At 45.8% G+C, this 24,975-nt stretch overlaps 1 protein-coding gene and 1 long non-coding RNA gene across 4 annotated transcripts in view; one reads left to right on the top strand and one right to left on the bottom strand.

The window, feature by feature from the left end:
* Positions 1 to 8,961: 8,961 nt before the first annotated feature.
* On the bottom strand, positions 8,962 to 21,564 carry LOC118895653. 2 transcript variants are annotated; one of them, XR_005019992.1, is made up of 5 exons: positions 21,478 to 21,564; positions 20,270 to 20,442; positions 13,032 to 14,649; positions 9,849 to 9,956; positions 8,962 to 9,450 (listed from the first exon to the last, which is right to left on the bottom strand). It is a non-coding gene; the product is annotated as an uncharacterized LOC118895653 (long non-coding RNA). The 2 variants fall into 2 exon arrangements; XR_005019991.1 differs by lacking the exons at positions 8,962 to 9,450; positions 9,849 to 9,956 and having other exon boundaries at positions 12,371 to 14,649.
* Positions 21,321 to 24,975, top strand: part of PDGFC (platelet derived growth factor C) — a 218,618-nt gene continuing 214,963 nt past the window's right edge. Inside the window, exon 1 of one of the 2 annotated variants that reach the window (XM_036853044.1) lies at positions 21,321 to 21,787. In XM_036853044.1, the coding sequence (XP_036708939.1) occupies positions 21,565 to 21,787 (223 nt within the window). In that variant the 5' untranslated portion in view covers positions 21,321 to 21,564. The remainder of the gene's footprint in view (positions 21,788 to 24,975) is intronic. The other variant, XM_036853043.1, reaches the window with a different exon arrangement.

The following is a 24,975-nucleotide window of genomic DNA, read 5'->3' as shown; positions in this document are numbered from 1 at the left end:
TGGTCCGGGAAGATCCCACATGCTGCAGAGCAACTAATCCCGTGTGCCACTACTGAGTCTGTGCTCCAGAGCCCGTGAGCCACAACTACTGAGCCCGCGAGCCACAACTACTGAGCCCATGTGCCACAACTGCTGAAGCCCGCATGCCTAGAGCCTGTGCTCCACAACAAGAGAAGCCACCGCAATAAGAAGCCCACGCACTGCAACGAAGAGTAGCCCTTGCTCACTGCAACTAGAGACAGCCCGCGCACAGCAACAAAGATCTAATGCAGCCAAAAATAAATAAATTAATTAATAAATTAAAAAAAAAAAAAAAGAATTGAGGTCCTTGTCTTCTGAAACAGAACCGGTGTCGGTTTCCCAACAATTCTAGAGTTTGATCCCAGGAGTCATTTGATCAGCTCCAAGGACCTTCGTCTGTGGTCCTGAAGTTGTGTATGGTTCTCTCTTACAGAACTTCTCTTTTTTATTATAAAAATTTTGAATGAGTGTGTTCCCCCAGCAGGCTCTCCACACATGAGAAAGGACATATTTCCTCCGTTTTGGTGTTGGGTTACCGCACCGCAGGCATTCAGCAGTCTTTGCTAATGTTTGATGGACCCTCTTAGGGAAATTAATCCTCTCAGGAGTGTGATCCCTCTAGTGGCTGACCTGCGTTACTACAGATTTTTACTTGATAAAACCCTTGCTATGAACCAGCTCAGCCAAATACGTAACAACAGGATTACATTTCCGTCTCAGTTTTATTATGTGATGTTAGCAACATCTTGCTTTTATACACCTTTTGATTGAGGAGAAGGAACAGGTGGGGAAAAGAATTCATTAATCACACTTAACAAATATGAATTCACTGCATTCTTGATCTCTTAATACATGCCTAATGAGCAATAATAATTCTTTAATTAACATTTAAGAATAAAGTGTGTTTGAGTTCTTGTGGGTATATTAGTATATATTTTTAAATAAAATCTTTTTACCATCAAAAACTTATATAATGTTGTTGTTTTCTGTACATTGCCGTGTGTCTGGTAACAGGGACATGCAGACCAAATGATATACATTTCCTATTTGGAATCTATTCAATTTTGGATACATTCACAGGGCTCAGCCTATTAACATTTGACTTGATGCCATGGACTTCCAAAAAAACCATATTTTTAGTCTTCTCCTGTTCGTGTGAGTGGAGCCTACCAATTGCTGAAAACCTATGGCGATTTGATCAAAACCGTTCTTGGCAGTTTTTGCTTTGGCTACATGGGGATGGCTCCAATTTGCATACTTGTCACATGTGGCATCAAGAAATGTTTTGCTAGCAGCTTCATGATATCACAATAATTCACTTTTTTATTTACACTTCTGATATAACTATGTCCATAATTAATATGGCTAATTTTGTTTTTAACAAACATCTATCCCAAAGTACTTTGTTGTACTCAAAAGAATTTTTAGGGTACTAGTCATGAAAACCAATAGGGTTGGCATAGCTCAAAATACAGTTTTTAAAGCATGTTATATTTTTGTGTTATGCTCAGATGCACAGGCATTTATTTCTTTAGCAAACGTTTAACGAACATCAGCCATGGGCCTGATTTTGTGACACATCTCCTGTCTCAAGAATCTGGGGAGGGGGCCCGTGGTGAACACGTATGAATTAACACTCATAACCCAGTGCAGTCAGTGGAGTCACGGACATGATCACCCACTCCGGGATCTCAGGGGAGAGTCACGTAACTCAGCACGGAGGTTTCCAGAAGGTTTCCAGAGGGAAATGGTGTCAGAGCTGTGCCCTCACAGGTACATGGACATTAGCCAGGGAGGAAAAAGTGAAGAAAACATTGTAAGCAAAAGTATGAAGGCGAGAAAGAGCCTGATGTGCAGGAGGAAATACACCTTGTTTGGTCTTGCGGGGGCCAGTCGCCGAAGCAGCAGAGCCAAAATTGACGACAGGATCCTGACGATCAGGCCACGCCATCCATCAGGATGGAGAACAGCTGAAGACCGTTAAGAACGGGGACGACGGGGCTTCCCTGGTGGCGCAGGGGTTAAGAGTCCGCCTGCCAATGCAGGGGACACAGGTTCGAGCCCTGGTCCGGGAAGATCCCACATGCCGCGGAGCAGCTAAGCCCCGTGGGCCACAACTACTGAGCCTGCGCTCTAGAGCCCGCAAGCCACAACTACTGAGCCCACATGCCACAACTACTGAGCCCATGTGCCTAGAGCCCATGCTCCGCAACGAGAAGCCACCGCAATGAGAAGCCCGCGCACAGCAACGAAGACCCAACGCAGCCAAAAATAAATAAATAAACAAATAATAAATAAATCTTAAAAAAAAAAAGCAGAACAGGAATGACATGACATGGTCACATTTGGAAAGAAGAAGTGTGCATCTGAGAAAGAGGAGACCAGAAAAAGCAAGGCCAGTTACAAGGCAGCTAAAATCGCTCAGGCAACAGTCATGAAGGACTTAAGTAGAACAACAGAAGTAGGCCTGGGAGGGCTGGGAGGGGGACCAGGAATCGAAGACTATTTTAAAGATGAAGCCGGCAGTCTCTGTGCTATGAGAAGGAATCAGGGGGATTTCCTAGACTCGGGTGATAAACCAGCTTCGAGGATTCGTTTCACGAGTGACGGAAACCTCACTTCAAAGCGGCTTGAAAAGAAATGAGACTAAACTGGGAGATTGGGATTGATACATACACACTACTATATATAAAATAGATCACTAATATGGACCTGCTGTAGAGCACAGGGAACTCCACTCAATACTCTGTAATGACCGATATGGGGAAAGAATCTAAAAAAGAGTGGATATATGTAACGTATAACTGAGTCCGTTTGCTGTACACATGAAACTAACACATCATTGTAAATCAACTAGACTTCAATAAAAATTAATTAAAAAAAAAATGAGACCAAGACTTTCTTGCTTCAGGCATGAAGCTCACACAGACCATCTGAGGCTTAGTCCCTCTGTGCCTCCCCTCCCCCCATTTGGAGCCCACCCCTCAAATGCCCTGGGCAACCCTCTGTTTCTCCGGGAGCCCCCCCGGGCCTCTGCAAAACCCAGCAATAAGATTTACCCCTGGGCCAGCAGGAAACATCTATGAATCGCCTCCAGCACCACGGCTGATTTTTAGGGCCGGACAAATTGGTAAATCCTTTGGCCGCTTTGATACCGGACTCATGGCACGGATTCATTTTATATTAGGCACAGGTAACACAGAGTGCTTTGTTATATTAGATCATGGGGCTGATTCATCCGATTTGGTGAGCAGGAATTGGTAAGTTCTCTGGATGCCCCAATAAGTTGCATGGGTGCTATCATGTAAAGCTTAAACAGATTCGGGGGCCTGGCACATTGGTGAAGCTTTAGGGGTCCAGAGATCTGAGTCAGGCTATGATGCTCTTTCCATACCGATGGGTATATTCTTGGAGCTTACAGCCCCCTAGAAGCAAACCCTGAGACAAGGCTTAAAGCGCAATAAGTTTCAAAAGTGATCCCAACGAGCACCGATAGGGAAATAGGAAAGTTAAACCAAATAAGAATATTTTACAAGCAGATTACCATTGTGTAAGCGGAACTTAATCCCTTGGGGATTCTAGCAGCCAACGAGGCTTGAACTCAGCGTTGATCCACTTGAGGGACAAAGGAGCTGGGATATTTATAGACCAACTTCCACTAGCGACTGGTTAAGAACTAACCATGGAGAGTTGATTCCTCAGCACTTCTGGCCTCTGTGCAGTTCTGATCACCAAGAAAACACTCAGTCAAGATTTTTGGAATCATGTATAAGAGAATCCTGCTTTTAAAAATGCTAGTTACCAGAACTTGTGAAATGATATATGGACCGATCGGTTTGCAAGTGTATATTATTTGTAGCCTACTCTATTTGTTCAGCTCCACTGTTAACTACCCACATACCTGGTACCATTGTGCAAGTATTGGACCCCAGTTCAAAAAATGACTTCCAGAAGCTACTAGCTTTTCGTGAGTTCAGTTCCAAATTATATATCTGTTCTACACACCAAATTCTATTTTGTCTCTTATTCCTCATCATAGATTGCTTTTCTTACAATGAAACTGGCTTCCCTACAAATACAAATACTGATGTTGTATGTGGCCACTGTGCTTATGTCTGCTTCGCACTGTAATGCTGGGCGATCCAATAAGTAGCATGCCTATCGGCCATTGTTAGCACAATGACAACATAGCGGTGATTATGATGGGGGCAGGTGTTATGGCAGATCCATTTTTTAGGTTTATAACTTCTTAACTACTATCATTAAGCGAAAACAAAAAAGACTTTATATATAAACAGAAAATAAAAGGAAGCACTCAGTCAAAAGGTGCATGTGCCGGCAGTCAGAAGTCAGCCCTGGGAAGGCTGGGATGAGGATGGGGTACTATCTAGATCCACTTATGGCCCTTGATCAGCTCATCCGTTCCCCTCACTGCTTCTTCAAGGTGGTGTCTGATCACCACTTCCGATGGAAAGATTCTAGTAGGAAGATTTGTGGAACGAGGCATGGTCCCTGCCACATCTTTTGGGCTCAGTGGTTCAACACATCACTCAAGATACTGCTCGCGCACAGCCATCACCTCTGGTGGTCCAGTTCGCTTTCCCAGTGGAGTAACGCAAACCTCCTTGTTGCGAGGTTGGAGCCTCTGGTTATTACGCCTTGTGAAATGGGGCGATTGCCCGCTCACTGCTATGGCAGGCTGTGGAAGTGACGAAGAACACTGAAGTTATCTTCTGAGTTTCAGACTTGATCCTTCGTGCTCCATTAGGACACAGCAATCCTGTCTCCTCATGATGATTAACGCCACTTAATTCCTCCCGTGAATACAGGAAACTCCTTTCCTTTACTCTTGGAATGTGGGCGTGGTGAGCCCAAAAGGACCAGGAGGGAGTGATGCTTTCGTAGCATCAATATTGCCTCTGGTAGCTGCTCTCCCCCAAAACCCAGGATGAAGATCATAAGTTTACTAGAGACTCCCTTCCTTCTACCCTTGATTCTGAGACCATATATTTTCACTACCAGGGACACAGCTCCATAGAATGGCCATAGGTTTAAGGTATATATCACATCCTGAAGGTCAGAGCCTCAACTCTACAGGCTATCATCTTTAAGTTGGCACCTTATTTACTTTTCTCTGAGGCTATTCCAACATTCTGTCAGACCAAGAGCACCCAGGTCAGTCTACATAGGACGAGAGCAGTGGATTCTATTATCATATGCCCATTGTCTCACCTGCTTTACTTTGAAAAAGGTCCCTTGGACTGAGGTGATGTTTTGTAGGATGTTAGTAAATCAGACACAGTGAGCTTTTACTAGAAGAATTAGACAAAAATAAATAAAGAAAGAAAGAAAACAGTAAGGATATAGAAGATCTGAATGACACTATCAATCACCTTAACCAATAAGGTCAAACATACAGTCTTCTCAAATTTGAACAATTACCCAGTGAAACCTTTTATGAGGTCAGCATTACATTAATACCAACTCTAGAAACATGCATTCCAAACAAAGAAAACTACGGACCCTAGACACAAAAATCTTTAATAAATCCAGTATTCGTCAACTGAATATAACTAAGGAAACTAAGAAAACTACCAGTGGAAGGCAACTTTCTCAACCTGATAAAAACCCACAGCCAACATCAGCTGTGAGGTGAAAGTCTGGATCCGTAATTCGCTGGGATCAGGATGGAGTCAAGGATGCACATTCTCCTCGCTTGTAATCCACATCTTACTGGGTATACTAGTGACTGTAACATAGCAGGAAGAAGAAATAAGTGACATAGAGGTTCGAAAGAAAGAAACAAAACTCTCTACTTGCAGTTTCCTTGGGCTGCCGTAGCAAATAGCTCAAACAAGGTGGCTAAACACAACTAAGTAATTTCTGGGAGCTAGAAGCCTAAAATCAAGGTTTTGCCAGGGCCACGATGCCTCTGAAACTTCTAGAGGGAAGACCTTCCCGGTCTCTTCCCATCTTCTGGTGAGGCTGTCAATCCCTAATATTCCTTGCCTTGTAGCTATTTAACTCCATAACCTGCCCTAATCTTCACAGGGTGCTCTCTTTGTGCGTCTGTGTCTGCACGTGGCCATCTTCCTATAAAGACATCAATCCTATTGGATTAAGGTCCATCCTAATGACCTCATCTTACGTTAATTAAATCTGTGAAGACCTATTTTTAAATAAGTAATAAGTACATTCACGTGTACTGGGTGTTAGGACTGCAACATGTCATCTGAGGGGAGAATTGAGGGGAGACTTTCAACCCATAATAAGATGACATGGTTGTGTATGTAGAAAATTATAAGGAATCCACAAAAGATCTATTCGAATTAGTAAGTGAATTTAGGCAGATCAATGAGATCAATATATTAATACAAAAATTGATATTATTTCTATTCACTAGGAACACACAACTGGAAAAAGAAGTAAAAAGACGCAATTCCACTTATAATATCGTTTAAAAACAAGAAAAATTTGTTGTGAATTTCTCAAAACACGTACAAAATCTGTCTACTGAAATCTACCAAACATTGCTGAGAGTAACTAAAGACCTAAATAAATGAGGATGTGGGACAGAATATGCTCACAGACTGAGAGACTTGATATTATTAAGAGGTCAATTCTCCCTAAATTTATCTATAGATTTAAAGTAATCTTAATAAAAATTCCAGCAGGATTTTTGGGTAGAATTTGACAAACGGACTCAAATTATCTATAGTCACAGCAATTTAAAAAAGAAAAAGAACCAACCTGGAGGACTCACATTGCTTGATTTCAAGGCTTACTATAAAGCTACAATAGTTCAGATGGCACAGAATTGGCAGAAAAAGAGAAATACAGATCTAGGGAACTGAACGAAGTGTTCAGATGTGGACCCACACATGTGCTCAATTGATTATCAACCAAGGTGCCAAGTTAATTCATTGGGAAAAGTAAAGTCTTGGCAACAAAGAGTCTTGGAGCAATTAGATATGCATAATGGGGAAAAATGTAATTTTTTTCACTTTCCTCCATACCCAAATGTTAACTTGAAATGGATCATAGACAAAAACTGCAAAAATTCCAGAAGAAAACACAGGAGAAAATCGTATAAATTTGAGTAGGTAAAGATTTCTTAGGTAAGATATAAGAAACTTCACAAACCCTGAAATAAACACATGATAACTCAGACTCTATCTAAATTAAAACAATTTCTTTTTGAAAGATACCATTAAGCACCTAAGAAGGCTAACCACGGAGTGGGAGAAAATGTTCTCAATTAATATGAGAAAAGACAAAAGACATATCTGACAAAGACATATCTAGAATATAGAGAGAACTCTCATCATTTAATAAGAAGACCAGTCGCCCAAGGTGGTGGGGAGCAGACACTTGTTTTCGTTTGCTAGGGCTGCCATAACCCCAGCAAAGCGCCCAAAGTACCATAGCCTGGGTGGCTTAGACAAGAGAGGTTTATGTTCTCACAGTTCTGGAGGTTAGAAGTCCGAGATCAAGGCGGGGGCATTTTTGGCTTCTTCGAGGACCCTCTCCTTGGCTTACACGTGGCCGCCTTCTTGCTGTGTCTTCACATGGTCATCCCATCAGTTCCCTATCATCAGTGTCTACGTGGGGCAAACCTTACCAAAGAGTACACTTAAAATGCACAAATTAATTGTATATAAATGATAATACAATGGATTATTTAAATTAAAAACCAATCTGCAATTAACTCTTCCACTCATCCCATTCTAGCTACTGTCATTGCCTTACCACTAAATCTGCTTTTGTCAAGGTCAGCAATGACCTCCATGGTCCCAAACCCAATGTGCTCTTTATCTAATAGTTCCCACAGATGCTACCCAGTAACCACATTCCTTACCTCTAACAACTGAACACGTACTCTTTCCCCAGCTCTCCTGACAACATGTCTTGTGTTTGTTACACCTCACAGGACTGGCTCTTCTTAGACCCCTTTTCTCAATTGTTCTTTTCGACCCGAAGTCTACATATTAGAGATTCTCAGGGCTTCGTCCTGGCTACTGTCAGTTGTCTCGCAGGACCTAGCACAGTGCCTGATACTCATAGTCAATACTTTTTTGGAAAAAGGTGGAAATAAAATACTGAAAATAAAACTTCAGAATACACCTGTATCAATTACAATATTATGATGCATGATCTTCAAAAGAGTCTCTGTCTAAGATGCTAATCATGGCACTTTAAATCAGTAAATACTATAAGATATTGTACATTTATTTCTCTGTCCGCTCACCCGAAAAATGATTTTGGTCCGCATACTCAAATCAAATTTATCCATAATGCATTCCAATTCCTCTTTATGGTTCCTTTTATGTTACAGAGGGAAATAAACATCCAGTAAGTGACAGAGCTATGATTTGAGCCAGATCACACTGTCTCTAGAGCCTACGTACAGAATAACGTGTCAGCATCTTTAGAGGAAAACAAAAGTTGTAGTTTACTCTCCTTAAAAACTCAGCTATTTGTTTGTGTTGTTCTAACTAGCTATATTTTCCTTGAGAAGAAAGATAGGAAGCATACAACTTTAAACAATTTTTAAAATGCGATATCTAATTTCCAACGGCAATTCTAAAAGAGGTGGACAGTACTATTTAAATTTATGCATAATAATGGTTGCTTTTTCTTTCAAAATATGTCCAATAGTCACCATAGGAACAGATACAGAGTCTCCTGTATGTGCCTCCTGGTGTTATCGACGTGAATAACCACACAATATTAGATTCAGAGGAAGGCAAAGAACAAATCCATAGCAGAATGTCAGGAGATAAGTTTTAATAATTGTAGTGTTTTTAATTTGCATTGAAGTCTAGAAGATATTAATATTCATTATTATGATATGATGATAAAGGAAATGTTTCCTTTTGTATCTAGACAATATTAATATTAATGCAAACACAATTTGCGTATGTATAGAAGACAGAGCCATCAATCAATATCCTTTCATATTGCTCCATGGAGTTCAAACATCACAGGCTTGCCACTGCAGAACCACCAGTAGAAGCCAAAGCAGAAATTGGCCACTGTCACTTTGTAACTCATATTCATATGAAAAGATAATGACCAAAAGCAGTATAAAAATCCTAAACTGTTAAACACTTGAAGAATAATTTGGATAATCGTTTTTTCTAAACACATGGAAATTTTGATTATAGGATCCTTATCTTTCTCCCTTGGGAGTTTTTTTTTTCCTTTCTTCTTTTTTTAGATTTCACATTCTTCCCCCCCGCCCTCCAGTAATTTTTTGTTTGTTTGTTTTTTTGTTGTTTTAAACATTTAAAAATTTTTAGAGTGATCTATATACTGCCTCTGGCCAGAAAAGTCTTTAAGGTCTAGGCAGGCAGGTCTCTAAGAAATCATGACTGCTCTGATGTGACGTCCAGCTAAGTAGAAGCTCTCTGGACACAGGTTGTTTCCCTTTAAAGAAAAAAAAAAGAAGATCCTTTAAGATGTAATTGTCTCCACACAAGAAAGACTATGAGAATAGATATTTTTTCCAGTAAAAAAGAAACAAAGTGTATATTGAATCGGAAAGTGTTGGAAAAAGAATCCTGAAATCAACCAGGTAAACTTTCATTTTTGCAGTTGTAGAAACTAAGGACCAGACAAGTTAACTCTTCCTTGGGGTTAAAGTCACAAATCTAATTGTGGTGGAACACAGAACTTCCAGTTGTGTGTACTTCTCATCGTAATATGATGTCCTACAATAAATTAACATCCTGCATCAGCATTTGGTATATTGTAAAACATTTAAAAATCTTTCAAAATTAGATTACTAATGAAAGCTCAATCCTAGTTTCAGAAATACATGCTACCTTTCTCCTGTGAAGTTTTGTGTCTGATCAAGTTCACCAGGGACATTTACATGAGGCAGTGCTTGGAAACTCCATACCTCAGCAGCTGCAAATGCATCATTTCAGCATCTGCGGTGAAAGGAACAAGGAAACGATCATAGACAGCATTTTTATTTATTTTTATTGAACTATAGTTGATTTACAATGCTACATTAGTTTCAGGTGTACAACACAGTGATTCAATTTTTTTATAGACTATACTCCATTTATAAACAGTATTTTTAGGTCACAATAAATAGAATCCATTATCATGAACTTAAAGCGTCATGAGTAATTATATTTTATCTAAGCTCATTAAGGAAGTGTTTTTCATTACTGTGTTATGAATTAATTAATTTATTTCTAAGAATAAAATCTCAGCATATGTTTTTTAAAAATTGTTTTTTATTGAAATATAGTTGATTTACAATGTTGTGTTAATTTCAGGTATACAGCAAAGTGATTCAGTTATACATTCATATATATATATATATATATATATATATATATATATATATATACACACACACACACACATATATATTCTTTTTCAGATTCTTTTCCTTATAGGTGTTAAAAATATTGAGTATAGTTCCCTATGTGCTGTTTTTAAAGTAATGAATTGGTGTCAGATAAGACAAAAAATCATGAAGTGGCACGTTTGGTTCAGGCCATGTCAGTTTCTTTATTTTGTAAGATATTAACTCAGAGCTGAAGTCTAATACTTCACAGTAAAATTAACTGCCCAAAGCACAGGAGATGCAAAGTGAATTGTCCTTTCACTAAATTACTTTACGTATGAATCTTCATAAACAGAGACCCTTCATATCCCATTGCAGCTCGGTGGCTCTTGAAATTTCTTCTCCCCGGGCAGCAACAGTCAGCAATTATTATTTCAAAACCACATGCTTTCACACACATACATGTTTTAAAATTGTAACACACAAATTTAAAATCTAAAATTAAAAAACAAAGGATTTCATTTGACATCATACTTTCAAAATAGGAAGAAGATACTTTCCTAGAAGTTGTTTTTCAAAATGATGACATCTTGGCTGTAACAGATTGGCTATTAGAGTCTTGTGAACCATCTGTTACATAAGATTTTTCTCTCATAACTCTATTTAAACCATTCAGGCAATACGAATTGGGCTGTTCGCCAGGCTTTAGAAATAACCTTGTAATATTGGAATGAGTATTACCGTAGGACTTCTGCAAAGACAGATTCTGCGTTGCTTCCATTTTAGAACGTGCTCACCTGGTCTTCTTTCAGCTCATCAAATAAATAAAATTACATGAATAATTTTCACTTAGGTGTGAGCCTAGAGATTTGTACACTTTGACTCCTGTTTTCCATAATTCAGCTCTTCCGTTTACAAGCTCCCCAACTCTGACTGACAGCCAAGCAAGAAAATGAACTCCACACGGTCCAGTCTCCGCCACTGTGTCAGAAGGAGCTGCGCCTCATTCATTTCTCTTCCATGAAGATTTATCATGGGTGTAACTGCATTTGGCTACTTCATACTTTTGTTTATTTCACTCACCAGCTATTAAAGGACGTGTTCAACATGGGAGTGCACACACGCAGAGCTAAGTGCTGCGGGGGGCAGGCGGTCCAGGGGTGGTTAGATTTAAAACAAGAAAGAGAGAGAAGGCACGATTTCTGCCATCAAAGCGTTTACAGTCAGTTTCAGGGAGGGTTGCATCAGCAAAACTAGAGGATATTATCATTAATTTGGGGGCAGTGGGGTTAAGGGTTTGTCCTAGAAAGTTTTTGGAAGGATGAGACTTACCCTGGTGATGACTCAGTGATGGTGAGAAAAGGAGAGAAGTTAGGGAAAGACTTCTTTATGTAGCCAAAAAAGTTACTTAGTGTTATCTTTATTTTAAGACACCATTAATGATAAAATCCTCCACTGAATTAATAACAGCCTTTTGGAGAGGAAAGAAAAGATGTTAGCTTGCACCTCTGACTTCAATGCTTAGATGGTGATTGGGCATCTACACGGCCTCCCGTACTGCTTGGACACCTTCTGTTAGAGGCAGAGTGATGGGCGAAAGCAGGGACTCGAGAATTAGACTTAACCAAGGTCAAGACCTGGCTCTGCCACCTACAGCCTGAGTGGTCTTAGGTAAATCGCTTAGCCTCTCTGTTCTTACTCTGCTTCTCTGTAAATCCTATTGAGTACACCCATCTCAGACAGAGAAAGACAAATACCATGTGGTATCACTTATACGTGGAATCTAAAATATGACACAGATGAACTTATACATGAAACAGACTCATGGACATAGAGAACAGACTTGTGGTAGCCAAGGGGGAGGAGGTTGGCGGGGGATGGATTGGGAGTTTGGGGTTAGCAGATGCAAACTATTATATACAGAATGGATAAACAACCAAGTCCTACTGTATAGCACAGGGAACTATATTCAATATCCTGTGATAAACCATCATGGAAAAGAATATGAAAAAGAATGTATATATGTGTATAACTGAGTCACTTTGCTGTACAGCAGAAACTCACAGAACATTGTATAAGTCAACTATACTTCAATAAAATAAATTAAACAATAATACACCCATCTTGTATGTTTGCAGTGAGAATGAAGATGTGAGTATACATGAAATCTTTAGAATGGTGCCGGGCACATGGTAGAGTTAGCGATTATTATTTGATAAGTGCAGTATGTTAAGTACTGGGAAAAAGTAGCTGATAAGAAATGTAAAACAGAATAGAAGAAGTCCCAGATTGAGCTATCTATAACTGTGGAGTGAGCATAAGAAAAGAAGCAAAGACCAGCAAGTGTGAACACAGGAGCTGTGGTGCATCGGAAGTGTGAGACCCGGTGGGTAAGGAAGAGCAGATCACGCCCAAGGAGAATTTCTTTTTCTCCTGCAGGTAAGGGGGAGGCCCAGACTTTTAGAGCAGGGCTCAGGCTGTGATCAGCTTTGTGTTTAAACAGAGGAAGCTGGTAACCTGAGGACAGCTTTCAGGAACATTAAGAGTGGACTGGGCAGAGTGCAGTCTGCAGGGCTTTCTGCAGACTGTAGATGATGCAAGAGGACAGGTCACATCACGGGTGGAAACACACACACATGAAGATGACTGGATGCCCCAAATCAGGGGCAACTCACTGAGGGCAGCAATCATGCCTTTTATTTACCTTGTAGCTTCTTGGGTCCAGCAGCATGCATGCATCGAAGCTCCCGACAGATTGCCGTCTTGGTCAAGTCCATGATGATCTCAAGGTTAGCGGTCACAGAAACTCTGGCTCCTACTTAGAACGTTCACCTTTCCCCAGAAACAAGTTAGTCACCTCACTGCCTTTGCTTTTTCCTACTTCTGTCCTTCAGAAACTGATGTGAATACAAATCATGCTTTTCCTTCATCACAGGTCGTCAGACCCAGGAACACAGAAAAGGCGATTTTATGGCAAAGTCTTCTTGCTAAGAATCAGGGCAACAGACCCTTTTCCCTTTGGATGGTTTCAGGAGATTCATTTCACATTTCTATAGCCACTAGAAAGGGTATTCCGTCTAAGACACCGTGATGGTTTCATTGACTGAGTGCCTGGTTCCTGTAGGCTTGGGGCAGTCCTTTTGATGTGAGACCAGAATCAAAATGATGTATGTTTGTTGTTGGCAGTAGAATTTTTAAGTTACATATTTATGACTAAAACGGTGTAGAGTCATAAAATAAACACCAAGTGCTTAAAATAAATGTACATTTCATAAGTCTGAGATGTCTTTTTGGAGACACTCGTGGAGGAATGAAAACGTGATGGTTTAAAGTGCCAGCACCGGAACCAAGTACCCGCATTCCAATTCTGGCTTCAATACTGATGCAGAAAACTCCGCCTCTGTGCACCGGTGCTGAATGGAATCTCAGAGACACAGCTGGGTGAAGTAGAAAAGAAGAGCTTTATTACTTTTCCAGGCAAAGGGGGACACAGCAGGCTCCTGCCTTTGAAAACTGTGTGTCCCAACCGGGAGGATTTGGTGAGGAGTTCTGTAGCAATGGTTCCAGGGCGGGGTTGCCGATAAGGATCAGGGTGTGAGCAGGGCCTGTGCTCCTTTCATCTGGCCTCAGGAGGTCTCCTGATGAGCTTCTGTGCTTCCTGTCTTCCGGAATGAAGAATGCTTCGTCTTCCATTTGATGGGGGTTTTAGTTCTGTAAACAACTCAAAGACATTGTTCTGTGCACCCCTGGAGGGGGAACCGGGACCCTGCCCCAAGGCTGCACCACTGTTTCCGGACTGCTCTTCCCTTGTCTCTGCATCCCCTCCCTTCCCTGATGAGCAGCTGTTTGAACCTCCATGGGAAGCCCATGGACGCTGGCGCCTGCTGCCTACAAACAAGAAATGGGGGACCGAAAGGCTTCCGAGACCAGGAGCCCCGCAGGGTCCTGCTTGGTTTTGCTACTCACAAACATGTGACTCTGGTCAAGTTACAAAGCCTTCCTGGGGCTCAGTTTCTCATCTTTAAAATGGGGATTGTATTAACAGTTATGCACAGAGTTGTCATTAATTAATCTAGCCGTCATTTGTAGAAACTCCATTGTAGAGTACTTCATTGTGGACATTTCAATCAAAAAGGTAGTAATGTGATAACAGCTCTGCAGGATGTAAAATGAAAATAGGCTACTATACTTCACAGACTAGGTGACAGTCGATTCGTGTACCAGACCACACAGATTCCGAGGGATGGGACATTTCTTCCCCCTTCAGGGCTGAGAATGCTGAACGTGGGTGTACACGGTGATGACCGTCTTCAAACAGAAATCTAGGTAGGCAGGAAGGAAGAGGGATTAGGAAGTGCTCTGAATTCTTAAAATAGTGTTTTTTAACAGACGCATAGTATAATCATTTGCCTCAGTAAGTGTGAAAAATAGTGGCTAGAATAATTGGCTGATTCTCACATTTTTGTTTGGTTTTATGTGTGTCTAAAAAGTCATTCAAGAAAGAAAAGAAAGAATGAATTTTTTTCCACACTAACTGTCCAATGGGACAAAAATTGATACCGTGAGTGTCTTTTCCACTCGTATATCCCTTCAGATACAAACGGAATTTATTTCAGGAATTAGAATTTCATTTGAAGACTTTTACTCGCCTGAGGGCTTAACAGGTCGCTGGTTAGTTCTTATCTTTGGCCTTTGAATAACTCCAGCCTATCTAAAAATACCTTCATAAAATTATCAATGAAGATGCAAATTTGCCTTGCCATAGGGCTTTAAAAAAACACCGGAGACCAGGAATTTTGAATTAGAAACACGTGGAGGGATACACATAGAAATGGTAGGCGTGAAAGAAGCCTAGACTCTGACACCTAGGGTTCATCATAAATTGATTCTTCCAAGGGAACAACTGGGAAAAGAGTGTATTTCCTCCCAGCCCTGATGCTGTAATTCGGTAGCAATCACGAGCAGGAAGAGAGGAATGAGAATTCCTTCCCCTTTGTCCTCAAAGACAAGGAGATAGATTCTTCATAACTGCCCACAGCTGGTGCAGACTGAGGCATTCCCTGGATGACTAACTTGGCCAGGATAAACAGGATGATCCTGCCGGCCCACGCTTTGGGTGGGCTTCGACCCCAGGCCAGCTTTCCGATGCCTTAGTCACCACCCTACCTCCAGTGACCCAGATTCAGTCTGGCCCAAATCTTTTATTTAGGCTGCTCCAGAAAGATGCTAGCTGTCTCGGCACTGTGCTCTTGAACACGTGGGAAAGTTTGTCTACGTACGCCAAGGTCTACCCCAGATCAAACAGGGGGAGGGCAGTCATCATGAAGAAAACTTTGGGAAACATGCAAAAGCTTCACGTGGGAACGCTTTGGTCCAAAATCCAGGGCCTCAAAGTGTCAAATGAAACGCACTGGAGTCTAAGGGGACTCCCTTAGACTCCCGACTCCCTAAGGGGAGTCGGGAGACAAAGGTGACCTGTACCTGTCACCGGTAGTGTCACCCCAGTCAAATTCTCCATCTCTCTGCAGTAACATGGGGGAAACTCCGGGTTTCCTCAAAGGATTGGTGGGAAGATGAAATGAGAAAATATATTTCAAGGTATCTAACAGTTCCTGGGACATGACAGGTGCTTCACAAAGTAAATCTGAACCTGAATGATTCTCTCCTCACTTTTACTTTCCCTGGTTGCCTTCTGTTTAACTAGCAATCTGCGGGGAAAGACATGCTTTTTACCCTCCTAATTTCATGAAGGACCAGTAAAAGATAATCCAGACAATGAGCAAGGAGAGACTGCGGTCCAGGAAGATGGGGAAAGCATCAAAGCCAACTGTGCCCATAGAAATAAAATTTGGGAAAATAAAACGATGCCTTAGGATGTCGCAAGGCTGTTTTAGGATAGAAGAGAGCAGGCACTTTTCTGACCATAAAGATGACAGACGGCTGAGAGCAGTAATCACAGTAGAAAAGGGTTATGACAACTCTTTGAACTATCCTGAACTTCAAAAGCAACTGAGGGAACCTTGATGTAAGATGAGTTAAGCTCTCTTTCCCTGCCTGCTAACAAACAGCACTCTTTTCACATTCGTGAAGTTGCATACTGAGGCTCTGGGCCCCTTTTACAAAGGCTGACAGCCAAGGAAAGACTGCCCTTGAGACAATGATCACAAAGTGAGAGGGTCCTTCTCTCATGACCTCTGGAAGAAGGGGCTCACTGTCTGAGAAAGGAAGATCCGTGGCCGTGCCTTGAGTTCTTTACTACGATTTGTCACCATGTGGACAGAAGCCTTCATAGCCTACACATGATTTTGGGGGAGAGAAAAATGACATTTATTGACTACAGGATATGATCAAACACAGTGTTTGGTGGTTGGCCGAATTTTCAGGGGGTGCCCCGATCTCAGGATTGTTCCGGATGCCACCCGTGGGCCTCTGTGGAATAGTAGGATATCGGATGCCCGCGCTTGGCTAATGACGACAGAATTTCCTTACGATGTACAGCTCACTTATGTATTGTACTGTTTTTCTTTACCTCGGAACCACACTTGGCATCTTCTGATGATACCAAACAGATATTAAACATTAAAAGGCGGCTACCCACGCTTAATTTATTGTTTTCCTGAATTCAATACAATTCCTGGCACTTGCCTTAGTCAGTGATTTCCAAACTCTATTTTCTCCCCTTCTTTCTGGTTACCCGTAGAATTTCTCTTTCCCAACCAGGGTCATAACAGGTGAAAGAATTACCATGACTGGACGGACCTGGGGAGAAGCACCTGGCCATCCTCTCTTGCCGGCCGCCAGGCACCCTGGAGCTGAGGCCAGGAAACAGGTCCTAGTCCCGTATCATCACAGAAGCACAATTAAGTTGAAAAAGAATTGACATCACTACCTGTCGTGGCTTAGAGAATGGAAGAATTCTAAAGCAGTAAGAGGATGGAGGCAGACCCCAGTGTAAATTTCTCCTGCAAGGAAAAGGGGCAGAGAGGATTCTAGATCAAGGCTGTGCTGTCTGTTAGCAGTGAAGCCAGCCTCAGTCCGGGGTCTTCCGTCTCCCGGTGAAACAATCTTTCGTCGTGGTGGTTCTGAGTTGGCCAGGGCTCCTCTTCTCTGGGGCTGTTTCTGGCTACTTACTCACTCTGGGTTCTGAGTCAGACAAGCACTTCTGCGATTTTGACAAAAAACCTTTGCATACTCAACCGTGATTTCCAGAAGGAAACAGCAGCTTGAGTTCAATGGACAAAGCCACCTCAAGGCCGGTCCTTGTGTCCCGTGTCTCTGGGCCACACACCTTTAGCTTCCCACCTCCGGACTCCCCTCCCTCAAAAGGCCACAATGAGAAAGTACATCTGCTTCTCTGAGAGCGGGGCCCCGACACAAGCCTCTACTGTTTGCCTCCGCAAGGCTTTCTGACTCCAGCTGTACATGGGGAGGTAAGGCGTGACCGATCTAGATAAACAAAATATAAGGAAAAGTGCATTTTCTGTTTTTAGGGTGGAAGAACAGAGTATTAATACATCCTGAGATGTCTGAAGAGAGCGAGGTCATGTGTTTCTCAGGGTAATTGGACAGAGTGGAGAAAGAAAAGCATGATTCTGAGAGAGATTTTACTTCACTTCTTCCTTCCCCCAGAACAGTCTTTATTCCTGCTGTGATCTGTGGGCATTCACTTTGCTTACTAACGACACCCCCAGCTCTCAGCCTCATTTAAATGTGTATAGAAGTGTTGCTGGGCTTCCCTGTTGGTGCAGTGGTTAAGAATCCGCCTGCCAATGCAGGGGACACGGGTTTGAGCCCTGGTCCGGGAAGATCCCACATGCTGCAGAGCAACTAAGCCCACACGCCACAACTACTGAGCCCATGAGTCACAACTAATGAAGCCCGTGCACCTGGAGCCCGTGCTCCACAACAAGAGAAGCCACCGCAATGAGAAGCCCACGTGCAGCAACCAAGACCCGATGCGGCCAAAAATAAATAAGTAAATTTATTTAAAAAAAGAAAAAAGAAGTATTGCTAGTTAGTCATTCTAGAAAGTAGTGGACACTTAGGTTGCTAGTTAGTCATTCTAGAAAGTAGTGGACACTTCAGTTCATAGCGCTCTAAACTTCAGAAACTCCTGCTCAGTCATCTGCCACTAAAATACTGAAAAGTTCTGGGAAAAGTCAAAATCGTTTTGCATGTGTCCCTGTGTGTGTGTGTGTGTGTGTGTGTGTGTGTGTGTGTGTTAGGACTGAATCAGAAGAAGAGCAAGAAAACTTGTAATATTTGATTTTCTGGGCAAAATATACGGCCCCATGGTTCCTGCCCTCCTGAGTATTAAGTGATTAGTTGAATGGATAGTTGGCTTTAAATCTTATTTCATTTCAAAAAAAAGTTAGTAGCGACACCCACCCTCCCTCCCCCCAAAAATGATCATGGCTAATATCCGAGTACCTTCCGGCATGTTCCTCATCAGGAATTTGTAGGTGGCACTCTACATATATTCAGCCGGAGTGGGCACGCCTGCCGAAGGTTTAAGAAAACACGAAAACCACAAAGAATGTTCCCAATTATTTTCTCCTGGTGGGCGGAACAGATGCCTTTCCCCAAGGAAAATGCTTTAGGCCAAAACAAAGCCATATTCATTCAGAACCCATTGTTTAGTAACTGTGCAGACTCTGGGTTATATAAAATTTACTTTCTATGCAAGGACCCCACTTTCCTAGGAAGGGTTTATAAGCAGAACGGAGCAGAGGATGATACAGTGTTAAAACAATCAACCTTGCCAAGGGCAAGAGCAGTTCAAGAGACACTAGTGCAAGGACACGGGAGGGAACCCAGGCAATAGAGATGTGGGCGGATTTGCTCTGGAGTCCTGCAGGGGCACCCGGCTGGCTTTATTCATAAGGCCAGTGCCAAAGCAATCTGTAGACTATGGATGAGGTGAAACGCAGCGATGGAGGATTATTCTAGATCGTGTGTAACTTTTCAAATACAACCTCCATGCTGAAATTCCAGGGCGAATGTAAGTGACTCCAATCAAGAAACCTGTCAGTCAGTCACGAGTGTTTCGTTATGAGCTCCCCGGGCCAGGCACTCTTCTAGCCAATATGAAACGATACAAAAGAAAGCGTAGTCATCACCCTTATCATCTCGTGAGAGCAAATGGATTAAATCTGCACACACACACACACACACACACTCTATGTGGGTGGTCATCAAACTCAACGATATAGACATAAAACAGCCTCATTTAGAAAAATCCTGATTAGGAAATTAAATGTACTGAATTCGAAAATCCGGGGAGCGATTAGTTTTAAGACAAGTAGATTAGAGTGTGTTCATAAAGCATGTCTTTTACGTAACGAGTCTCCTTAAGCTGTTAAAACTGGGAACTCTCCCCCGGATGCACAGACCACGCTTAGAACACATTTACTGCGCAAATATGGATTCACAGTGGCCTTGAGAAGCCGCTCAAGTGAATACACTGCCAAGGCCTGTGTCTGCCAAACCGCAGCACCTTCAGGGTCAGAGACTGGGCCTTCCTTATCGGCCTTAACGTCCTGCCCTCTGAAGACAGACGTGGTGAAGCAGCAAGAATGACCCCACGGGGGAGGTGAGCAAAGGTCTCAAAGAGGAGTTGAGCCTCGGAGAATGTTAAGAGGGGAAAAAAGAGAAAAGAACTAGGATGTTACAAGCAGAGGGGTCAAGTTGGCCGGGCTCGGTGGGCATCCGAGCAGAGGAAGGGGGCTTGCCACGTTCAGCGGGAAGGCTCCGCCCCGAGCTGGGTCCACGGAGGTGGCGTCCCCGCCCGAGCGTCCCTGCACCTTTCCCAGGGCGGCGCCCCTCCGTACTCCCCGAGGGCCTAGCAGGCCGGGAAGGGCAGCTGGCTCCTTCGGCAGGAGCCCTGAAAGTCCGCCCGTATCTCAGCTCACCCCCTGGGGCTCCATCCTTCCCCGGCCTTACCGGGTCCTGTCGTTCGCCTCGGCTCTTGGACAGGAGGTGGGCGCTCTTTGTGCTTTCTGCCCTGGCACTTGCTTGACAACTAATTTGAGGCAGGCTTCAGGAGGGCAGAGCCTTTCGCCTGGCTTCACGTCTGCAGCCCTAGAACAGTGCCCGACTCAGGAGGCATTCTGTACCTACAGTGTTTGTTAAAGGAATAAATGGTGTTCTTATCCCGGCCATTTGTCTTTCCTTTTACTTTTTTCCGCCCCCTGCTTCAGAGGGCTGGAGGCTGGAGCCAAAGACCTCCCTGCGTTCCGGTTTCCCTTCTTCCTCGGGCGCAGAAAGCCTGGCCGAGGGTCCCAGCCCGGCCCTCTGGGGACGGGGATGCCCTCGGGAAGGAACGAGGAGCCGCGGCCCGGGGGGGAGGGCCGGGGGGAGGCGGGGAGGCGCAGGAAGTTCTTCCCTCGTCCCCCGGCTCGGCAGCGCCCGCCGCGCCCAGCCGGCTCGTCGCGTGGCGCCCGGGGAGCCCGGGCCGCATCCCCCCGCCGGGGCCCCGCGGCACCCCGCGCGCGCGCGCCGGCACCTGCCGGACGGCCCGGGCGCGCGGGACCCCGGCCCCACCCCCCCCGGCGCCGGGAAGGTGGGGAAGGGGAGGGGACACGCGAGGTCCGCGCCGGCCTGCTCCGCGCCCGGGGCCCGCCCGCCGCGCCGCCCGAGCGCGGGGGAGGGGACGCCCGAGCGGCCCCCGCGCGACCCCGGCCCGACCTCCGGCGCTGCGCGGGGCGGGCGCGCGGGACCGCCTCCAGGTGCCCGATCCGCGCCGCGCGCCGGGCGGGCAGCGCGTCCCGCGGCCTCCGTCCGCCGGGCCCGGGGCCGCCTCGGCCGGGACCCCGGCCCCGCTCGGGACCCCCCCGGCCCCGGCGCCGCGCCCGCGCCCGGGCCTCCCCTCCCCCTCGGGCTGGGGGCGGGGCGGCCGCGGCGCCCGGAGAGCGCCCCGACCGGCAGCTCTGCGACCGATCGGGAGGTGCCGGCCGCCCCGCGGGCTGCAGGCCGGCCCCGCGCGACCCCCGACCCGCCGCCGGGCCGTCGGCCGGCTGACAGGTGCTCGGGGCCCTGGCCGGGGACTCGTCGGCGGCGCGCGCGGCCCCCGCGGCCCCCCCTCCCCCTCGCCTTCGCCCCCATCCCCCCCCCCCCACGCCGCCGCGGCGCGGCGCAGGATCTGTTCAGACCTCGGGGAACTGGTTCAGGTCCAGGTTCTGCTTTGATCCTCGGCGCAAACTGGAGACGCCGAAGAGGGCCCTCGGAGAAAGCCTTGGATGGGAGGATGTGGGAAGGAGCCCGCGGGGCTCGGCGGCGCTGAGCACGGCCCGCAGCCCCGCCGCCCCGGTGCCCGCCGCCCGCGCGCCCGCCCGCTCAGCCCAATGCTCCTCTTCGGGCTCCTCCTGCTGACATCCGCCCTGGCCGGCCAGAGACCCGGGACCCGGGCTGAGTCCAGCCTGAGCAGCAAGCTCCAGCTCGCCGGCACCAAGGAGCAGAACGGTGAGTGCCCCCCGCTCCGTCCCCCGCCGCGCCGCCCGCGCCGCCCGGCGCGCCCGGGCGGGACGCACCCCGGCCCGCGCGCCGCGTTCGCGGAGCTTCCGCGCAGCCTGCGGCTGGGGCAGCCCGAGTGTCCCCGCCGGCGGCGCCGCAGCGCGGACATGCTGGGAGCCCTGGGGGGCGTCAGGGCCAGCGCGCTCGCAAGACCTCTCGTCGCCGGAGTCCTAAGTTCGAGAACTGCCTCTAGACCCGAGTCCGACAAGAACGCGTCCTGGCATGTTTGACTCTCCTCCGAGCTTTTTGCCCTGGGGAGGGGTGTCCCAGGACGTGTGTCAGCCGCATTAATTGAAGCGCTCGCGGTGGAAAGGCATCAGTTAATCAGTAAGTAGATAGCAAGCCGAGAGGTCGAGGGGCCCCGTGGACGTGTGCAGGGGGGAATTTAAAAAAATGTATTTCTCTTGTGCTCTTTTTTTTTTTTTTTTTTTTATGTGCCTTTGTACTCCTGAAGCCCTTACCTTTCTGGTGGTGTGTTTTTATATGCGATGGTGAGTGACTGCTATTTTGTGTGTGCTGGAAACGACTTAATCCTGCATAGGAAATGAGAATTACTTTCAGCTTTCAAGTGTACCTGAAATGTTTAGAAAACTCTCAGATGCAAGTTCCCTTGGGCTGGGATCGCACAGAACCGGAGAAAGGCTCCTTTCATAAAGCCAGGGCTGCTTCAGGGTGTGTAATTTGCTTAGCCTCTGAACCCCATATGATTTACATCATTCAGTTTCTAAACCCTTTTGCTCTTGATCTAACATTGTGAAGTCATTTTTGAGACTACTTTGTCAATAGAAATTTTATACTGCACATGAAACCACAATGTCAATGCAGGCTGTCTAAAATTAGAATATTAAACACCCTGTTTACAAGTGGCGGCTCTTGGTGTTATTTGAAAAGAAATGTACATGTTTTTACGGCTTTGTATGCCATCTGTTCACAATGCAAGAAGGCTGTCACTTCATGAACCGGGCGAAAGGAACATGAGCAGCACACCTAGGAGATAAGAATGCCCTGAACTGTGTTTTTAAGTCACAAGCAACTTCTTCTGTATGTTTCGGGGGGTGTTTCAGAGCTTCAAGTCTGGATTGAAACTCTCCAAAGTGTTCACCTTTAAGAAAGCACAGAAAGTTCTAGAGTCCAAAAAGAGGGAAAATAAGGATTCCTGGGACCTTTGTAGCCATTATCTGTACTCGTTGTTTGGGCAGCGAGACGAGGCATCACATTTATCAGCTGATAGTACTGTGGTTGCTTCTTACGACTTGGTGATGTGATGGGACGGGGCACCTGCAGGCTGCTTGAACTGCTGATCAAAGGGATCCATCTCTAATCACGGGGACTGCAGAGGGCCGGGGCCGTGGGGACGGGGCGGGGGGCGAGGGGGGGATCAAAGAAGCCACAGCGCCAGTTGTACCCTGGCAGGAGACGGATCAGACCAACCTCTGTTCTTTATCACGTAAAATAAATGCCCAGTTCAAAATATTGCTTCTTACTGGACCAAGTTTCCCCAAATGACCATGCACCATATCCCTGGCTCCTGGCTTCTGTGTTTTGATTTTTTCCGTCCCAGGTCCCTTCTCCTGATGCTCTGACTTACGTATCAGGCCTGTCCTGGCATCTCTCACCTTCCCGAGTCCCCTCGCGACCCGTGCTTGTCATTGTCCTTTCCGTGTCATTCTTTCTTGTGGTCCACGTGCCATCATTGCTTTGTAACGAGGCCCAGAACTTTCACCGGGGTCTTTGGCCCCTTTCCGGGGTCGATTCACCCCCCCTCCTGAGAAGTGGGCTCGTGAAGCCAGGCCACACACATTGTGTTGCCGTCAGAGGCTGGGCCATTTCCATTCCTAAGATGCATGATGCTAAAAATAGCCGCGTGGTTTCCTAATCTGTGTGCAGGGGACTGGTCTATGTTTAGCCTTTGGGAGGGTTGGCAGCCGGAAGTAAGTGGAGGTGGAGGAGCCGCTCACCTTGCGGTGCTCAGCCGGAGACGCGGGCGGCCAGCGCTAGGGGGCGGTGTAGAGCTATCTTCCCGCGCATGGAAGGTTCCAGGATGCGGGGATAACAGGTGGGTGCTGAGGAAGATCCCCGGGAAAGTGAGCGGCTGTGCTGGAACTTTCCCCTCTCTTTGTGGCTTTCAACTTTTCCGCTCCGTCATGTGGGCATTTTTTTTTTTTTTTTTTTTTTTTGCCCTCTTACTGAATTATGATTGGTTTCTGATTGCCCTGTTGCTCCTCGCAATTTAGGTGAGAGTCTAATTCCCCCAGTACAGACCCACCTGCGGGTGCCACATAGAAAGCGCCATTCGCCCAGTCTGTGCACTGCGTCATATCCAGAAAGGTCTTCCAAGTGCTAAATGTGAGACGTCCAAACAGTCGGAGCTCATTCTGTCCACCGCTGACCACCCCCCTCCCCGGTGGAAGGCTACTCTCTTCCCTGGAGGATTCCAGAGCCTCCTGTGGGGCTGACTCCATCAGATCCCCAGGCCTGCTCAGCTTCAGAATCAACTGGGTTCCCTGGAGAATTCCAGAGCCTCCTGTGGGGCTGACTCCATCAGATCCCCAGGCCTGCTCAGCTTCAGAATCAACTGGGTGTCCTGAGCCCTGTCCTACATGGAAACTGATTGCTCTAGCCGATGCTGGGCACCTGGATTTAGACTGGGGCAAGGGAGGCACTTCAACATTAGGTGTGAGGGGTCAGTGTCACTTACCCTGTTATTAGTTACTTGTTTGTCGCCTCAAAACTCTGTTGCAGTTCTTGCCACTTTACTGGAAAAATAATTTTATCCTCCAGGACTATGAGGTGCCTTTGTGTCTTTTTTTTTTTTTTTTGGCCTCGCTGCGCAGCTTGTGGGATCTTAGTTCCCAGACCAAGCATTGAACCTGGGCTCCATGAGTGAAAGCGCAGAGCCCGAGCTAACCACTGGACCACCAGGGAACTCCCGCCTTTGTGTCTTTCATTCTTAATCTGACTGCTGACAATGAAGTCTCACATATCCACCAAGGATCTGCCCCCAGATTTAACGTAGAGAGGGAGATGAAAGGTCAGAACGCTGACGCAGGTGGGGTTTCTGGCCTGGATGCGCTGCACGGCCATGGGGAAATGGCTGTGGTCTGCATGCACTCGTTTTAGGAGAGGAATCCTCCCAG

The sequence above is a fragment of the Balaenoptera musculus genome, chromosome 5 (assembly GCF_009873245.2).
Source record: "Balaenoptera musculus isolate JJ_BM4_2016_0621 chromosome 5, mBalMus1.pri.v3, whole genome shotgun sequence".
Lineage (NCBI taxonomy): Eukaryota > Metazoa > Chordata > Mammalia > Artiodactyla > Balaenopteridae > Balaenoptera > Balaenoptera musculus.
This window is presented reverse-complemented; position numbering and strand designations above follow the sequence as displayed.